General features: G+C 34.8%; 1 protein-coding gene across 1 annotated transcript in view; it reads right to left on the reverse strand.

The window, feature by feature from the left end:
• Window positions 1-16,823, reverse strand: part of GFRAL (GDNF family receptor alpha like) — a gene marked incomplete at both ends in the record, with an annotated part of 64,341 nt that extends 47,518 nt beyond the window's left edge. Inside the window, 2 exons of the mRNA XM_081042238.1 lie at window positions 14,428-14,580; window positions 16,682-16,823. Of these exons, the coding sequence (XP_080898364.1) occupies window positions 14,428-14,580; window positions 16,682-16,823 (295 nt within the window). The remainder of the gene's footprint in view (window positions 1-14,427; window positions 14,581-16,681) is intronic.
• Window positions 16,824-18,753: the final 1,930 nt, after the last annotated feature.

Consider the following 18,753-nt stretch of genomic DNA (forward strand, 5'->3'; position numbering starts at 1 on the left):
ACTTGGACATCTACTAAGCATTTCAGACTCAACACATCCAAACCTGACTCTTCACCACTCCTCCATTCGCCACCAAAGCCTCTTCTTCCTGTTGTTCCCATATCAGTTAATAAGAATAATAGCAACCACATCCTTCTAATTACTCAGGACAAAAAACTTGGAGTCAACTTGATTCTTTTTTTTTTTTTTGCCTTGCATTCCCATATGATCTACTAATATCAAAAAACTAAGTATAGAATTACCATGTGACCCAGCAATCCCTCTTCTGGGTATCTACCCAAAAAATCTGAAAACATTTATCCATAAAGACATATGTGCTCCAATATTCACTGAAGCTTTATTTATGGTGGCCAAGACATGGAAACAACCAAAGTGTCCTTCGATAGATGAATGGATAAAGAAGTTGTGGTATATACACAATGGAATACTGTTCTTCCCTAAGAAAAGATGAAATAGTACCACTTGCGACAACATAGATGGATCTTGAGATTATAATGCTAAGCGAAAAAAGTCAGATAGAAAAAGTAGAGAACCATATGATTTCACTGATATGTGGTATATAAAACTGAAAACAACAAGAGAATGAGACAAATGAATAAACAAAATCTCATAGTCACAGACAATAATTGAGTGGTTACCAGAGTGTAAGTGGGGAAGGGAGTGGTAGATGAGGGTAAAGGGGATCAAATATATGGTGATAGAAAGAAAACTGACTCTGGATGATGAACACATGATATATAGATGATGTATTATAGAATTGTACACCTGAAATCTATGTAACCTTCCTACCAATTGTCACCCCAATAAACTTCAATTAAAAAAAAATATCCAGAATCTGACAACTCCCCACACTGGTCCACCATCCATTATCTTTTTCTGCACCATAATAAAAATTCTTAACTGGTCTTCACACATGAGCCTTTTCTTCTGTTCACTCAGTTGTCAACACATAAATGAGACTTATCCTATTAAAGATATAAATCAAACCATGACACTCTCCTGGCCAAAATCCTTCAATGGTTTCCTATATCGCTCAGAGTAGAGCCAACAGTTTTGAAATGAACTACAAAGCCTTTCATCATCTTGCCCCGTTTTATACCAGACACCTCTCTCCCTTGCTCTCTGAACTATAGATTGTGTACTCTTTGCTTTTCCTCAAACCTCCAGATATATTTTCAGCTCAGAAACTTTAACTACGCTGTTTCCCCGAAAATAAGACCTATCCAGACAATCAGCTCTAATGCGTCTTTTGGAGCAAAAATTAATATAAGACCCGGTCTTATTTATAGTAAAATAAGACCGGGTCTTATATAACATAATATAATATAAGACCAGGTCTAATATCAATTTTTGCTCCAAAGACACATTAGAGATAATTGTCTGGCTAGGTCTTATTTACAGGGAAACACGGTAGCTGTATCTTCTGCCTTATGAGTGCTCTTTCCCCCAGATATGATTAAATCCCTTGCCACTTTCAATCTTTATTCAGCCATTAATTTCTTCAGAGCAACTTTCTGGCCATCCTACTAAAATTACAAACCACCCACTCAGGCCTCTTTTTTCCTCTACCTGTATTATTTTTCTCATTAGCATTTATACTGTTTTAAAAATATATCTCAAAATCATTTATCCTATTAATTATCTGTTTGTTGCCATACTGGATTCTATGTCTCACTACTGAGATCCCCTCTTTGGTGATCCTGGCAATAATTTCCCCAGCTGCTGGGCTTGTTTTGGGTGTTGGATCATGTTGTTTCTTTCCCTGGCATTGACCTCATCCAAAGAAAGTCACCAACACTAAAGATTACAGATTTCTCCAGAGGATAGCTCATATCAAAGGACTAGTCCATTTAAGGATTTCAAGGATCAGCTCCTTGCTACAATGGGTGTGATATCTCTGAAAAGCCATTCCAGGTGGAATCAACTAACTTTGCTTTGGCAATTATATTGCACTCCAACTTCTCACTACACCGCATCCTGTTTTCCTCACTTTATTCTAGCTGTTGTTCCTGAGACCTCAGCTCAATACATTTTCTGTGTGTCAACCTCTGTCTGAGAGTCTGTTTCTAGGGAAATCAACTCAAGACACTACTCAATTTAGAATGGAAGCTCCTAGAGAGCTTCACCTTTTGTTTGTTTTGTTTACTGCTTTAACACCACGTCTTAGAACATGGCCTAGGCCATGGTAGGCACTCAAAAAAAATCTCTATTAAATACATAAACAATCATCGCTTACCACTTTTATCTATTTCTTTAATTTTTTAAATCCCCGAAGAAAATAATAAACTCCTTTAATGAAGGACAGGGATTTTTTTATTACTTTATTTTTAATTCTGCTGCACAGAACCTAGTACATTGTAAATATCTCATAAGTATTTGTACAATGAATGAATGAATGAATAAAATTAACATTATGATAAAACTTTTTAGCATCTACTTCTTTCTTCATAGTCCCTTTGGGACATAATCATAGTATTAATTTTTAAAATTTTTCATTTCCTAGGAGAAACACAGGCAGAAATGACAGAGCTGGAATTAGAAATTGAACATTCTTTATAACTCATATTTGTGATTATACTTAATGTTTCTAAATTCTTTTGAATACCAACCAGAAACAATGTCCTGGTTGAATCCATCTTCGTACTCTTCACTGAAGGCTGGAACTTCATTCATTTCAGCATCCTGTGTACAATTGTCTTCAAACAAACTTTTAATTTCAATGCACTCTACCTTTGAAGGGTCATTGCACTGACAATTCCACAAGGTCATTTCTTTCAGACTTTGTCTTAATGCTACACACAGGTGGCCTCCATCGAGAGTCTTGCATGGTTCTGATTCCCTCCCACAGGTTTTCTTAAAATTCTTATACAACAGAGTGCAATGTTCAGACTCCTGGCAGATACGTGCTGCTATGACACAGTCACTCTTTTCTTCAGCCATTAGTGACACATCTTTCTGATGGAGCCATTGTGTGATATTTGATTGTGAAGCCGAATATGAGGATAGTGCTGATTTCTCTATGAATACAGTAAAAGAGGTGAATAAAAATTAATTCAATTCATTTACTTGTGACCTTTAAAAATGTATTCTAAAAAGGATATAGACATAAATTTTATAGATATTACAATAAACATCGCCTTTCAAAAACAATTAACAATTATTTCCAGAGTGCTATGACAAATAATCTTGAAATATTAAAAACTGACATACAAAACATTGATTATTTATAGTTTGTGTAACCACATAACGGTAATACTCAATTTTTTAAATGACATTTTTCTTCATCATTTACTTTGTCTTTTCATTACATTTTTTTTCTTTCTCTGTCTGACATTTCTTTTAAAAAAAAATTATTGGGGTGACAATTGTTAGTAAAATTAGATTTCAGGTATAAAATTCTGTATTACATCATCTATAAATCCCATTGTGTGTTCACCACCCAGAGGCAGTTCTCCTTCCATAACCATATATTTGATCCCCCTTACCTGCATTTCCCACCCCTACTCCCTTACGCTCTGGTAACCACTAAATTATTGTCTGTGTCTATGAGTTTTTGTTTCTCATTTGTTTATATTGTTGTTTTGCTGTTTTTGTTTTATATATCACATATCAGTGAAATCATATGGTTCTCTGCTTTTTCTGTCTGCTTATTTCGCTTAACATTGTACTCTCAAGATATATCCATGTTGTCAAAAATGGTCCTATATCATCTTTTCTTGCTGCTGAATACTATTCCATTGTGTATATACACCACAACTTCTTTATCCATTCATCTATCGAAGGACGTTTTGGTTGTTTCCATGTGTGGGCCACCGTAAACAAACTGTAATGAACATTGGAGCACACGTGTCTTTATGGATAAATGTTTTTAGATTTTTTGGGTAGATACCCAGGAGAAGGATTGCTGGGTCATATGGTAATTCTATTCATAATTTTTTGAGGAACCTTCACACTGCCTTCCATAGCGGCTGCACCAGTCTGCATTCCCACCAACAGTGTATGAGGGTTCCTTTTTCTCCACAGCCTCTCCAACACTTGTTACTATTTGACTTGTTTATGATAGTCATTCTGACTGGGGGGAGGTGATATCTCATTGTGGTTTTTATTTGCATTTCTCTGATGATTAGTGATGTTGAGCATTTTTTCATATGTCTATTTGCCATTTGTATGTCCTCTTTGGAGAAATGTCTCTTCAGGTCCTCTGCCCATTTTTCAATTGGGTTGTTTGTTTTTTTGTTGTTCAGTTTCATGAGTTCCTTGTATATTCAGGATATTAGCCCCTTATTGGAGGCACTGTTTGCAAAAATCTTCTCCCATTCAGTTGGTTGCCTCTTTATTTTGTCGATGGTTTCTTTTGCTGTGCAGAAGCTTTTAAGTTTCATATAGTCCCATTTGTTTATTTCAGCTTTTACTTCCATTGCCTTTGGAGTCAAATTCATAAAATGCTCTTTGAACCCAAGGTCCATAAGTTTAGTACCTATGTTTTCTTCTATGCAGTTTATTGTGTCAGGTCTTATGCTTAAGTCTTTGATCCATTTTGGATTAATTTTGGTATATGGTGACAGATAGCAGTCCAGTTTCATTCTTTTGCACGTGGCTATCCAATTCTGCCAGCACCATTTATTGAAGAGGCTGTCTTTCCTCCATTGTATGTTTTTAGCTTCTTTGTCAAAAAATATCTGTCCATATTTATGTGATTTTACTTCTGGTTTCTCAATTCTATTCCATTGGTCTATGTGTCTGTTTTTCTGCCAATACTATGCTGTTTTGATTATTGTAGCCCTGTAGTACAAGCTAAAGTCAGCGAGTGTGATACCTCCAGTAATATTCTTTTTTTTGTTAAAATTGCTTTGGCTATTCGGGGTCTTTTGTGCTTCCAAACAAATATGATGATTTTTTGTTCTATTTCTTTAAAAAATGCCATTGGGATTTTGATGGGGATTGAATTAAATCTGTATATTACTTTGGGTAATATGACCATTTTAACTATGTTGATTCCTCCAATCAATGAGCACGGAATGTCCTTCCATTTCTTTGTGTGTTCTTCAATTTTTTTCAAAAATGTCTTATAGTTTTCAGCATATAAATCCTTAACATCCTTGGTTAAGTTTATTCCTAGGTATTTTATTCTTTTTGCTGCAATTGCAAAAGGAATTGTTTTTTTGTATTTCTTTTTCTGAGATTTCATTGTTAATATATAGGAATGCAATGGACTTTTGTACATTGATTTTGTAGCCAGCAAATTTACTGTATTCTTTGATTGTTTCTAATAGCTTTTTGGTGGAGTCTTTAGGGTTTTCTATATATAGCATCAAGTCATCGGCAAAGAGTGATAATTTAACTTTTTCATTCCTAATTTGGATGCCTTTTATTTCTTTCCCATGCATGATTGCTCTGGCAAGGACTTCCAACACTATGCTGAAAAGCAGAGGTGATAGGGGACAGCCCTGTCGTGTTCTTGAGCGTAGAGCAAAGAAGGAGCTTGTCATCTATGGCAGGTATTATGTTAAAGTATTTTCCTTCTATTAAATGTTTTAATCATAAAGGGATGTTGTATCTTGTCATATGCTTTTTCTGCATCAATTGATATAATCATATTATTTCTGTCCTTTAATTTCTTTATGTGATGTATCACATTGTTGGATTTGCGGATGTTGAACCATCCTTGTGCCCCAGGGATGAACCCCACTTGGTCGTGATAAATAATCTTTTTTAATGCAGTGTTGTATTCGATTTGCTAGAATTTTGTTTATGATTTTTGCATCTGTATTCATCAGAGATATTGGTCTGTAGTTTTCTTTTTTTGTGTTGTCCTTACCAGGCTTGGTATCAGGGTTATGTTGGCCTCATAAAATGAGTTAGAGAATACTGTCTCTTCCTCAATTTTTTGGAAGAGTTTGACCAGGATTGATATTAGATCCTTTTTGAAGGTTTGGTAGAATTCACTGGTGAAGCCATCTGGTCCAGGACTTTCTCTTTTGGGAAGGTTTTGGATGACTGATTTAATTTCGTTACTGGTGATCGGTCTGTTTCCAGTTCTTCATGGTTCAGCCTTGGAAGGCTATATGTTTCTAAGAATATGTCCATTTCTTCTAGGTTATTGAATTTGGTGGCATATAGTCCTTCATAGTATTCTTGGATGATCCTTTGTATTTCTGTGGTGTCCATGATAAATTCCCCTTTTTCATTTCTGATTCTGTTAATTAGTGTCTTCTCTTTTTTTATCTTAGTGAGTCTAGCCAAGGGTTTGTCAATTTTGTTAATCTTTTCAAAGAACCAGCTCTTTGTGACATTAATATTTTCTATTGTCTTTTGTTCTCTATTTCATGTAGTTCTGCTCTGATTTCCTTTCTTCTGCTGACCTTGGGTTTCATTTGTTCTTCTTTTTCTAGTTCTTTAAGGTGTAACATGAGGTTATTTATTTGGGAGTTTTCTTGTTTCTTGAGATAGGCCTGTAATGATATAAATTTCCCTCTTAAAACTGCTTTCGCTGCACCCCCAAAATTTTGGTAGGATGTATTTTCATTATCATTTGTTTCTATGTATCTTTTGATTTCTCTTCTAATTTCTTCTTTGACCCAGTCTTTCTTTAAATTATGTTGTTTAATCTCCATGTATTTGTGTTTTTTCCTGCTTTCTTTTTGCAGTTGATATCCAATTTCAAAGCCTTGTGATCAGAGAATGTGCTAGGTATGATTTCAATCTTCTTCAATTCTCTGAGGCTGATTTTATGTCCAATATATGGTCCATCATTGAGAATGTTCCATGTACACTCGAAAAGAATGTATAGTGTGATGTTTTAGAATGAAGTGCTCTATATATGTCAATTATGTCCATTTCATGTAATGTGTCATTTAGGGCTGCTATTTCATTATTTATTTTCTGTTTGGATGATCTATCCATAGCTGTCAATGATGTATTTAAGTCCCCTAGTATAGTTGTGTTTTGGTCAATTTCTGCTTTTAGTTCTGTTAGAAGTTGCTTGGTATATTTCGGTGCTCCCTGATTGGGGGCATAAATATTGATGACTGTTATGTCTTCTTGTTGTATAGTCCCCTTTACCATTATGAAATGTCCATCATTGTCTCTAGTTATCTTTTTCACCCTGAAGTCTGTTTCATCTGATATCATTACAGCTACACCCGATTTTCTCTGGGTACCATTTGCTTGGAGTGTCTATTTCCACCGTTTTAATTTGAGTCTATGCTTGTCCTTGTAGCTGAGATGTGTTTCTTGGAGAAAGCATATGGTTGGATTTAGTTGTTTGATCCAATCTGCCACTCTGTGCCTTTTGATTGGTGAGTTCAGTCCATTTACATTTAGGGTGATTATTGATATGTGAGGATTTCCTGTCATTCTATCTTTAGTTTTCTGGGAAGGCTGTGTCTCCATTGTTTCTTTGCCTTTTTGTTGTTGTCTATTATTTCTCTGTGGTGGTATTCTATGATGTTTCCCTTTGTTTCTGCTTTTATTACAGTACATATTCCAGTTCTGGATTTTTCTTGAGTGGTTACCCTTAAGTTTATGTAAAAGAAAGTTTGATATTTAGATTATTCCATTTTCTTCAGCACACTTACTTTCTCCATTCCCATATTCCGATTCAGATATTTACTCTCCCCCTTTTTAGGTTTTGGTTGCCACAAATTGTCCCTTTTGATGGTGGTCTAATAGCCTCCTTTAGTATTTCTTGTAGTGCAGGTTGTGAATTAGAAAATTCCCTCAGCTTTTGTCTGTCTGGAAGGTCTTTATTCCTCCTGCATATTTAAAGGATATCTTTGCTGGATATTTTATTCTTGGCTCATAATTTCTCTCTTTCAATAGTTTGAATATTTGGTTCCACTCCCTCCTGGCTTTTAGAGTTTCTGCTGAAAAATCTGATGATAAGCTAATGGGCTTTCCTTTGTAGGTTACTGTCTTCTTTTCCTTGGCTGCCTTGAAGATTCTTTCTTTGTCGTTGATTTTAGACAGCTTCAATACAATGTGCCTTGGTGAAGGCCTGTTGGGATTGAGGTAATTAGGTGTTCTATTTGCTTCTTGGATTCGAGGATCCAGTTCTTTCCACAAGTTTGGGAAGTTCTCATCGACGATTTGTTTGAATATATTCTCTGTTCCCTTCTCTCTTTCTTCTCTTTCTGATATGTCCATTATTCTTATATTGCTCTTTCTGATGGAGTCCTAAAGTTCTTGTAGAGTTCTTTCATTTCTTTTAAGTCTCAAGTCTCTTTCCTCTTTCATCTGTGGAATTTCCAGGTTTCTATCTTCGATGTCACTGATTCTTTCCTCCATCTGGTCAACTCTACTACCTAAGCTGGTTATTTCATTCTTAATTTTTTCTATTGAGTCTTAATCTCCAGAAATTCTATTTGGTTCTTTTTTTAAAATTTCAATCTCTTTCATAAAATGCTCATGTTGTTCTTTGATTGTGTTTCTGAGTTCATTAAACTGCCTTTCTGTGTTTTCCTGCATCTCCTTGAGTTTTTTCAGAACTGCAATCTTGAATTCTCTGTAATTTAAGTCACAAATTTACATATCTTTAAGTTCCTTTTCTGGAGACTTTTCAATTTCTTTCTGAACTGTCTTGTTGCCTTGGTTATTCATGGCAATTATTGATTTATTATTTCTCTTCCTAGACATCTACAGGAGTGGCTTCTGCAACAGCTTGAGAGGAAGAGGTGTTTCCTTTGTCTTCCAGTACTTGTTGGTAGAATGTTTTATTTTCTCTCCCACTGCAGCCTTTTTTTTCTCTCTCATACAGTAGTGCTATGTTTTCTTTGCACTATTGCAGCTTCTCACACAATGGGGGGATTCCCTGGAAAATTGGCTTCTCCTCTGTTAATAGTTTGCCTGGGTCACAGGGTGCAGTGTCCGTGTGGGTACGCAGAGAGATTTTCAAGTTCCAAAGCTCTTCCTGCCCCAAATTCAGAGCCTGTATGTTTCAGCAGTTCTGTTTACTCTTGCAGAGATCCGCCCAGATAGGTGGGGCCAGGGGCGGGGTGAGCTGTGAGAGGTGGCCCAGAGCAGTGTCCGGGACCACCACCACAGCCAGTCCTGCTTCCACAGCTCCCTCTCCTTTGCTGGAACTAGTTGGGCTGCGAATCTGTGTCTGCAGTCCACAGTTCTCAGAACAGCAAATATTATTTTCTTTTGATCTGACATTGCTTGTGTTCCACTTCTAGCACTGAGCAGGTGGGGGTGGGGCAAGCTATGCGAGGGTAGTGATGGGGTGGCTAGTCTCCGTGCCTAAAGCTTCCATTCTCTGCTTGGCAGTGAGGGCTTAAACCACCGTTTTCAGCCTTCTTCCCTCAGTCTTTTCTCCGAGGTCTCTGCCATGAGTGTTGGGTTCAGCCGTGTTATATGCTGCCCCCTCAGCCCTGTGGGCCATAAGGGCAGGCCTAGCAGTCTGAGTTCTCCCCTCTCCCTCAGCTGCGGTAGTTCTGGGATGCAGTGAGCTTGGAGCACTGAGCTAGGTCTGCTTCCTGTGCCTGCGTGGCTCCATCTCCGCACTTCTCCCTTCCCTCCTCAGCTCATGCTATTCGCCTACCTTTAGGTGAATTCAGTAGTGGGCCTCTTCGTCTTGCCTGTCTGCTGTGCTTGCCTGTCTGCTGTGCTTGCCTGTCTGTGATTAGTTGTAAATTCCAGGCGAGCTTTACAGAGGCTCACCTCATGCCACCATTTTGATGACCTTTTCATTACATTTTACCAAAGACTGATAGAAATCATGTGCAACTTAAAGTACTTATAACATGATCCTTTATTTCTCTGACATAAGTTTTATTAATTTCCATTGTCTACTAGAAATGTACCTATGCTAAAATGTTTCTCAATTTTTTTTCATTATTTCCCCCTTTACCAAGCTTTTTTAGACAGTTTTTTCCTAATTTCACTACTCCCTCATGAAATTTTAATATCACAGACATACTATTTGTTTAGAAACTACCTGTATATTTGTGATTTATCCATAAGAAAGAGTAAACACATTGTTTTCCTCACCCCAAGCACCAGTTTTCATCCCTTGGTGGTTATATTGCCCTTACTGAAAATGTTTGTTTTACTAGATCTTTTGAATAAGCCCATAATTGTATAAACTTTATAGAAAGAACATAAGAAAAACTACTTCAATGTGAGACTGCAAATAAGTTTCACATAGCCTTTCAGAAGTACTCGTATAACATCTACTTCTAAAATTTTATCTTCCTGAGGCACTTCAAGCAGATCTCCATATATATATACACACACACACACACACACACACACACACACACACACATATATATATATATATATATACACACATATACATGAGCGTTGATATATATGTATCCCCAACACCCTTGGGATATCCTGCTGTTAAAAAAATAGTTGTTTTATTAAATGATTTTTCATTTTACAAATGCCTCATATTCATGAAAGATAAAGACATTATCATCAAATGTGTGATATGAAAATGTTTCCTTAAAAATGGCCAGAGCATCCTTATAGCACTCTTCAGAGTACAACCTCTGTCGTCAGGTGTTTTGAAGCATATACTACTACAGCATTTTGCACGTTTCTCAAATAACAGCTCACAATGGATTGTTATTATTATATAAACCAGGCTCCCCTACTAGAACAAAGACCCTCCCTTCTATCCCTTATAATGAGCATATCCAGGCATGCATAAGATGTATGTGAATGAATGTTGTCCTCATATAATTAGTTCTCTTATATTGGTAATTATGTGCTTTAAAATAATCTTTAAACCCCTCCAAAAATTGATCTATTTCATTATTCATATAAATAAATAAAATAAGCTAGACTAAATGAAACAATTTGGCTTAATGTCAATTTTACATTACTGTATGTTAGTTCATCAAGAGCAGGGACTCTCTCATCCATCTTTACATGATTTAGATGCTCAAATATATATTTAATGAATTAAAAACACATTATCTATTTATTGACCATGTACTAAGTGTCAGGCCCTAGGTGTTTTAGCAAATTAGAGAGAGAGAGAGAGAGAAAGAGAGCGAGAGAGAGAGCGAGAGAGAGAGAGAGAGAGAGAGAGAGAGAGAGAGAGAGAGAGAGAGATTCCAAAGCTGATTTGCTCAGGAAGTTTACAATATATCAATGGAGAATAGAATAGTGTATGCCTATATATGTTGGGGAATGTTTTGGAAATGTAAAGGAGACAGATCATGTCTTGTTGGAGTGCTACTTAAAGGTCTGTGGAGAATACTGCAGTTGACATGGGATGAATGCTAAGATTTCAATTCTGATTTCTGTGTTTACTCTATGATGAATTTTAAGCAATCAGCTGAATGTTCTTTGTAAACATATCAATAGATCAGGCTCACCATCAACTGCATTTGTGAGATGGCTTAGGTCTTCTCCTCTAGGTCTTGCCCATATGAAACTCTTCCTTACTATAAGGTTTTCAATATTCCTGGCTTACCAGTATCACCACATAGTAGCACTTAATAAATATCTATTATGGAAAAAATGATTTAAATATGTGAACTGATTTTAATTTGACTGCTTTAAATTTATGTGTAACTGTTGACTGATAACTACATTTCATCAAAACTTGGTATGATAAAAATTGCTATTGATTTATAAATTAAGTTGTTTTACCTTTAAAACAAAATTCAAAAATATTTTTAGCATTTCAACATACTTCCATTTCAGCCTACTTAACTCTAAAACTAGTAAAGACCTATTAATTAGAAAATTAATGTAATTTCTGACTCTATCTTACTGGATTTCTACTCCACATTTGTAATTGTTGATTATTTTCTCTGTCCTCTCTTTCATTAGCTTCAAAAATTCTGCTTCCTATAGTTTCTTTATCTGTCATTAATACTTTTTTTTTTCTTTTCAACTAGATCTCAAATGTTGTTCTCAAAATCCTTGTATTCTCACTTTATATCCTTTCCTGGCCAATCCTATATTCCCTTTATGTTTTTATTTACTTCTTATGAAACTTTGACTCCAAAATCTCTGTCTATTTTAGATTATTCCTCTCTTTACAAGATACACATTTCAAATTGCCAGTTAGATGAGGAATTTCTTCATTTTTTTAAAGCTATTTTTTTATTGCGTGAAACTTAAAACAAAGTGCTGACATTCCTAACATGAATGTTCCAAAGCGTGATTCAGATGCAATGTCTCCAAAATATAACTCATCATTTTTGTCCCCAATCCTGTACTTTATTCTTTCATTCCTGCCTTAGTGTACAGCAATATCTTTGTCCTAAGTCAGCTATTAAAGTTATTTAAAAGACAATTTGGGAATATTAGGAATAACTTAGCAGAGAGATAGAAACTAAAACAGTAAAATGGAAACCCTAAAAATAAACATTTCATACACCTCATATCCAATAGTCACCAATTTCTATTGATTATAACTCATAAATATATCTTAAATATGTCTTCTCCTTAGAGTACTCAGTCCCAGTGTGTTAGTTGAGGCATGTATCACCTCTCTCCTAAATTATTTGGATGACCTTTTAACTGTTTTAACTGAGGTTCCTAACATTCATTTTTCCCTCCCCTCCATTCCATTTTCTACACTATTACCAGTGATAACTCTTGAAACATTGATTCTGCATTCTCTGCTTAAAATGTATTACTAGTTCCTCATAACAAAGGTTTAAAGTCTAATCTCTTTAGAAAGATATACAAGTTAAGCTTTCCTCCTTTTTATAAACATCTGATTTCTTTCCAGCACCATCTCCTAATACTCCTTCATTCTACAATCCAGCTTAACAAAGAATGTGTTGCTCCCCAAATGTGTTCTGCTTCATTGTATTTCCTCTGTTTAGAACAGCTATTTTATTTTGTCTCCCTAATGAACCCAATTTACCTGAAAAAGCCCAAGTCTGCCATTTCTTCTGTGAAGTCTTTTAAGTCCCCATTACTTCTACACTTCAAGTTATACAAAGGTATGATCCAGAAAAGAAAAAAAAAATGATAAACTGAACTTCATTAAAGTTAAAAACAAACAAACAAACAAACAAAAAACCTTCATTATTGAAAAAAAGTCTTAAGGAAATAAAACACATAGACTGGGAAATATTGTTTACAAAACACATGTACTAATAAACTCTAGTAAATATAGAGAAACAACTCTAAAAACTCAATAAAAAAGCCAATACTCAATTTAAAAATGGGCAAACTTTTGAAGAGACACTTTACCAAATAATATATGCAGATGGCACATAAGCACATGAAAATAGGCTCAACATTATTATTTAAGTGCAAATTAAAACCACAGTGTGATACCACTAAATATATACTAGAATGCAAAAAAAAAAAAAAAAAAAAGTGGTGCTGAAAATGTGGAGCAACTGAAAGGAAACAAAGTATGAAAGCTTTTTATAAAGGTAAACATACACTATATCTTAGGTAAGCATAAACTATATCTTATGACCCAACAATTTCTTACCCAAGAGAAACAAAAACTTATATTTGTACAATTGTTGTGTGTAAATATTTATAGCAGCTTTATGTGTAATCTCTAAAATCCTAGAAACAATGCAGATGATTTTCAATTGTGAATGGGTAATAACCAATCTGGGGTATAACCATACAATGGAATACAACTCCTCAAAAAAGAGAGCAAACTTAGACAAGAAACAATGATGATTCTCAAATGCATTGTGTTAAATAAAATAAATCAGGCTCAAAAGGCTACATGTTATAATTCTATGTATATGAAATTCTGGAAATAGGCAACATTATAGAACAGACATTTAATGTTGGACAACCGGACCATTCAAGACAGACAAGAGGAAAACCTATCATATCTCTTCCAAATGAGAGAAGGTTGATTGGAAAAGAAGAGGTGAGAACTTTATGACATGAGGTGCATTCCCAAGTTTACCACTTTTCAGAGAGAGTACATAGGGAAGTTGAGAATCTGGAAATTGATCACATTAGTACCACATATGCCTTGGAAAAATCTGTATGTATCCTCAAGGACACAGTTTGATTACCACTACTCCAGTGTTAGCCTGGCACCTTGAGAAGGCAGTAAATAAATGCCTACTAAGTTATTAAATGCTCCTATTCAAAGGTAAGTATAATTTTAAATAAATGGTTATATTTTGGTCTTTCTTGGGATACCCTGAGTTCTTTAACATGAGAAACAATACCTTATTTTTCTTCTATCATTTAGGTCCTGTGCAAAGCTATAAATGAGCCCCAGAAATATATGGACTAAATCTGTAATTCTAATGAATTATAACTGAATGAACCTTAAAATTGTAGTTAACATTTACAGAAATATGTTATGCACTTACTGAGATGTGCAACTCACAGAACCTTAAATTGAATGAAGAATTAATGAAATTACAAAAACATGGTAATGAAATTACATAGATGTGATTCATTTTAAAATTGTCCTTTTCTTTTTTATGACTTTAAATATTCCATATAAAAATGTATTACCTGATTCATTGATGCATTGTTTTCCAAGCAATTTGTTAACAGTTCCATATAGGTCATCAGTGCAGAGACAATCTTTCAGTTGGAAATTGCTTTCCACTAAGGACTGGATGCTCAGGTTACAGCCTGATAAATCCTTCATCTTGCAGAAGTTACCTGGATTTCACAGTCAAACATATAACACTCCAGATATTAACTTGAATATACCCCCAGCATACCCAAAATGCTTTTAACGTATTGATCTGAGTAATTCATTATTATGGTAAGATTCTCTGGGGTTGCCGTAGGATGCAAAAAGAAATATATTTTTATTGTCGTTTCCTCCCAATATTCACTTCCTAAAGTAGATTAAAATTTTCCAAATTTTAAAATAGCTTTGTCCTCATATAGAATGCCAATTTTTGTTCTTCAGTAATGATCGAGGCTGCCTTTATATGAGATGAACAGAATGCTCTGCCATCTTAGATATTTTATCAATTTAGCTATTTTAGTAACTACATTTTAGTAACTACTAGTTACTGTCTTAATCTGCTATTTTATTTTACACGTCATTCTAAGATTATAACAAGAGATGTGCAGGTGGCTCTAAAACTGTCATGGGAAATGAAAAGGTCTTGACACTTGGAAAGCACTCAATAAATATTATTAAATAGTACGACTTTCATAGTTATCAATAATTCATTTTTCTGCTTTAATTCATAAAGCCATATTCATCTATCTGACAATTTTCTATTTTTTTTCCATTTTTTTCCTGAATAAAACTACTTGAGATCATTTCATTTGTGTATTTGAGAATATTTCTATTTTAGCTTCATACATGGGATAGTTATGCAAATATTGCAATTCAGTGCCAATGACTTGCTGTTTGTATACTGAAATATAGAAATGTGGTCTAATTCATGACACCTTGAATGTGATATTTAAATTGCTGTATAAAATGTAACAAAAAGCTTCATCATCAAAACAAATAACAGATTGTTTTTTGTCATTGCCCTTTATTCTCATCTTAAAATTACTGTGTTGCTTTGAGAAAATTATGCCTTTGACATTCTTTTCCTGAACAGTAATAAGAATGTTGGATTACAGAGCTATAATTTTCCCTGGAGTATAAAAATTCCATGTACTCTCTTCAAAGGCAGGCTAGAGAAGGGCACCTCTCTCCCTCTACAGCCTGTGAATTCCTGAGGTCATGGGGTCGGACAGCTGCTGTGCTGGTGGAGATTGTGAACACTGGCATTGAACTACAAGTCGCTGCCTCTTAACCGAACACATGCCACCTTACATCTTTCTGGAGTCCAAGGAAGCACAGGCTGATAGGCAGAAGTCATGAGCGGTACAGATTTAACTCTTCATGAAATGGATGGAGAAACAAAGAGAGTTGTGGAAGAATACATTTTTATTTTCCCTTCTGGATTTCTTTTACTGAATATTTCAGAAAGTTTATCAAGTTTTTAAAGAATTTTAATAGTCATTATACAAAATGATTAAAAAAAAATTACCATTATGTTAGATACTATTTTTGAAAAGTTTTATCATGATATTATTAGGGTAATTTTCCACTATATAATCAGTTTATCTTCTTTTAGTAAATGGAATCTTCCTCTAATATTCTCATTTAATATTCATTGAACCACTTAATATATTTAAGATGTATTTATTTTTTTAAAAAAGTAAACAGTGACTCTCTTATCTTTACATTATCTACTATTTGGGCCTCCCCTCAAATGTTTGAAATGTAGAACAAGGTAACAATAATAATATATGCTAGCTTGTTCTTGACACAGTTGAAATGGAAACTAGTGTATATGTTATAAGAATATAGAATGAGCACTATACACATGCAAATAAATAGCAATGTCTTCGATCATCATAAATATTATTTTCCCCTATTTTATAATTCACATATCAATATATAAGCAAAATAACATTTGTTTGAAAAAATGTCATGCTTCTAAGAAGCACACATATAATTGTAACATTATACATAGTGAGATAAGTGAAAGAAAAAAAGTAGACTGCAATCTTGCATAAAGCTGCCCATGGTGTCAATGCATTAGGGCCCTTGAGTTATTTAAGAATATTCTTTTATAACTAAATTCACTAATAAGCAATTGAAGGGGAATCACTTGAATATTAAGTTTGAGTAAAGTATTTAGAACAAAACTTATTTCCTAAAATAGTAAGAGAAAATATCAAATTCTATTTTCATCTGAGTAAAGGGAAATCATTTGAATGTATTTTAAATAAGTTGCTTTACCTGAAACATTGCAAGCATCTTCCATTATTCTCCATGCATGTTTACATCCATTTGCATCACGGAGGCACTGCTCTCTTAAATATGTGCAATCAGTGGTTTGGGAAGTGGGCTCATTTTCTGAGTATACCCCCATAACTTGCATAACAACGATAACAGAACAACAAAAACAAGTTTGCAATATTACAGTATGGCAGTTATTTATCTCAAATCTAAATTGTTAATAATAAAAAGCAGAATTGTGGAAAATAAAATGTGACAAAATCATTATAAGACTGGAATGGATCTTAACTTCCTCTCTAGATATACACCTATATTTCTCCTATATAAGATTCTTATATGAATAATCTGTATTTGTGCTCTCTCTTTCTTCCTACCTATTTATTCTCAACTTATAATTTATATTTTTGACGATTGCTCCATTGAAATTGCACTTAAAAATGCCCTAATGAAACTGAGGGTCCTTATGGCTTTGATTAAATTTAGTTTTAAATCCTAGCTTTAGAAATCATTTCCCTCTCTCTATATACTCCCAGATAATCAGCAAGCGCCAGGCAGCAGAAGGTAGCAGGGACCTCACTAATAATCATAAAGTCTGAACCTCTGGCTAAAGGTAGCATCTTGACCTAAGTTATGTTTCAGCTCCTGAGCCTTAAGGAGGAATGATCCCCTGGCTTTCCCATGAGATTGGACAGAGGGACTCCAGGAAAGACCTTAGCACTTTCTTCAAGACCTGAAGAAATGATTCGCTATCCTTACCTCACCTCTGATCAATCAGCTCCCTATGTGACCCCCTAACCTCTAACCTACACACCGTATCTTATGGTTTTGCCCAATATAATCTATAACCTGCCATAGGTGAGTTCAGGCTTTTGAGCATTGGTTTCCTATTCTCCTGGATGGTGCCATTCATCAACAAAATAGCCAATATATCTCCACTGCAATTCTCAGTGTTCAGAGTTTGGCTCTGCTAGTGCCAGGTGAATGAACTCTTTCTGTTCTATAACACTAATCATTTTAATAACATCAAATTTAGTAGTTTTAAAACTTCATCTTGCCTACTTTTATCACTGGGCTTTTTGTTGTCATTTTGTTGTTGAAACTCTCTCTTCCTTTGTAACCTTCTTTTCTAGTTCTCCTGATACTTATTCATTTAACATTTTCTGACCATAGTCAGAAACATTCCCAGGATCCTCTTACTCTTCTCTTAATGTATATTTTTAGCTTAAGTTCTATCCTCACACTTTTCCCATTCTCATTTTACACATTCTCTGCATTAATTCCATATACTATCTTGGTTTTAACTAAAATCTCTACACTGATGATTCTCAAATGTAAATTCAATCCCATTATTATCCAGTGTCCCAGTTACAGATAACAGTTACTGTTATCCCCACTTAAATGTTCCAAACACACTTCCAGACTATAATATCTTTAATATTGTCCTCATCATAACCACTTCCTGGTAATCCACCCCATTTCATCAGCAATTCCACCATTGAGAAAGGCATCCAAACTAGAATCTTTGGATTTATGGTAGACCCTTTTTCTATCCTCAAATTACTCTCCCATATCCATTCTTTCATATTTCATTGGCTCTCATTTTGAATATTTGACCAACTCATTAGTGAGTCAATCTGCCTACAGTTTCATCTATTCAGATAAATTCTTTACATGCCTTAATCTGCCTAATGTACCTTTCTAATCCTGTCACTTCTCCGCTTCATCCTTTGGATGATCCTTCATAGCATGACTCTCATATTCCTCATCATGTGCAATGTGGAAGTCCTCAAGCATTTATATTTTCCCAAATGTTCCATGCTGTCTTGTATCTCTGAGCACTTACTGTATGGTCACTAGTACGCACTCCTTTACTTTTCCCCATGGGACTTTTTTTTTTTTTTGTCCTTTAAGACTCAACACAATAATTATCTATTTTATGGAAACCTTCCCTAAATTCAATACCTGCTTTTCCTATATCCAAATTGAATTTAACCCCCTTCATCTATTTCACTACAATTTGTGGAATTCCTCAATGATAGCATTTACTGTTCTGTAATAAAAATGTGTATTTT

This window comes from Rhinolophus hipposideros (genome assembly GCF_964194185.1).
Source record: "Rhinolophus hipposideros genome assembly, chromosome: 3".
Classification (NCBI taxonomy): Eukaryota; Metazoa; Chordata; class Mammalia; order Chiroptera; family Rhinolophidae; genus Rhinolophus; species Rhinolophus hipposideros.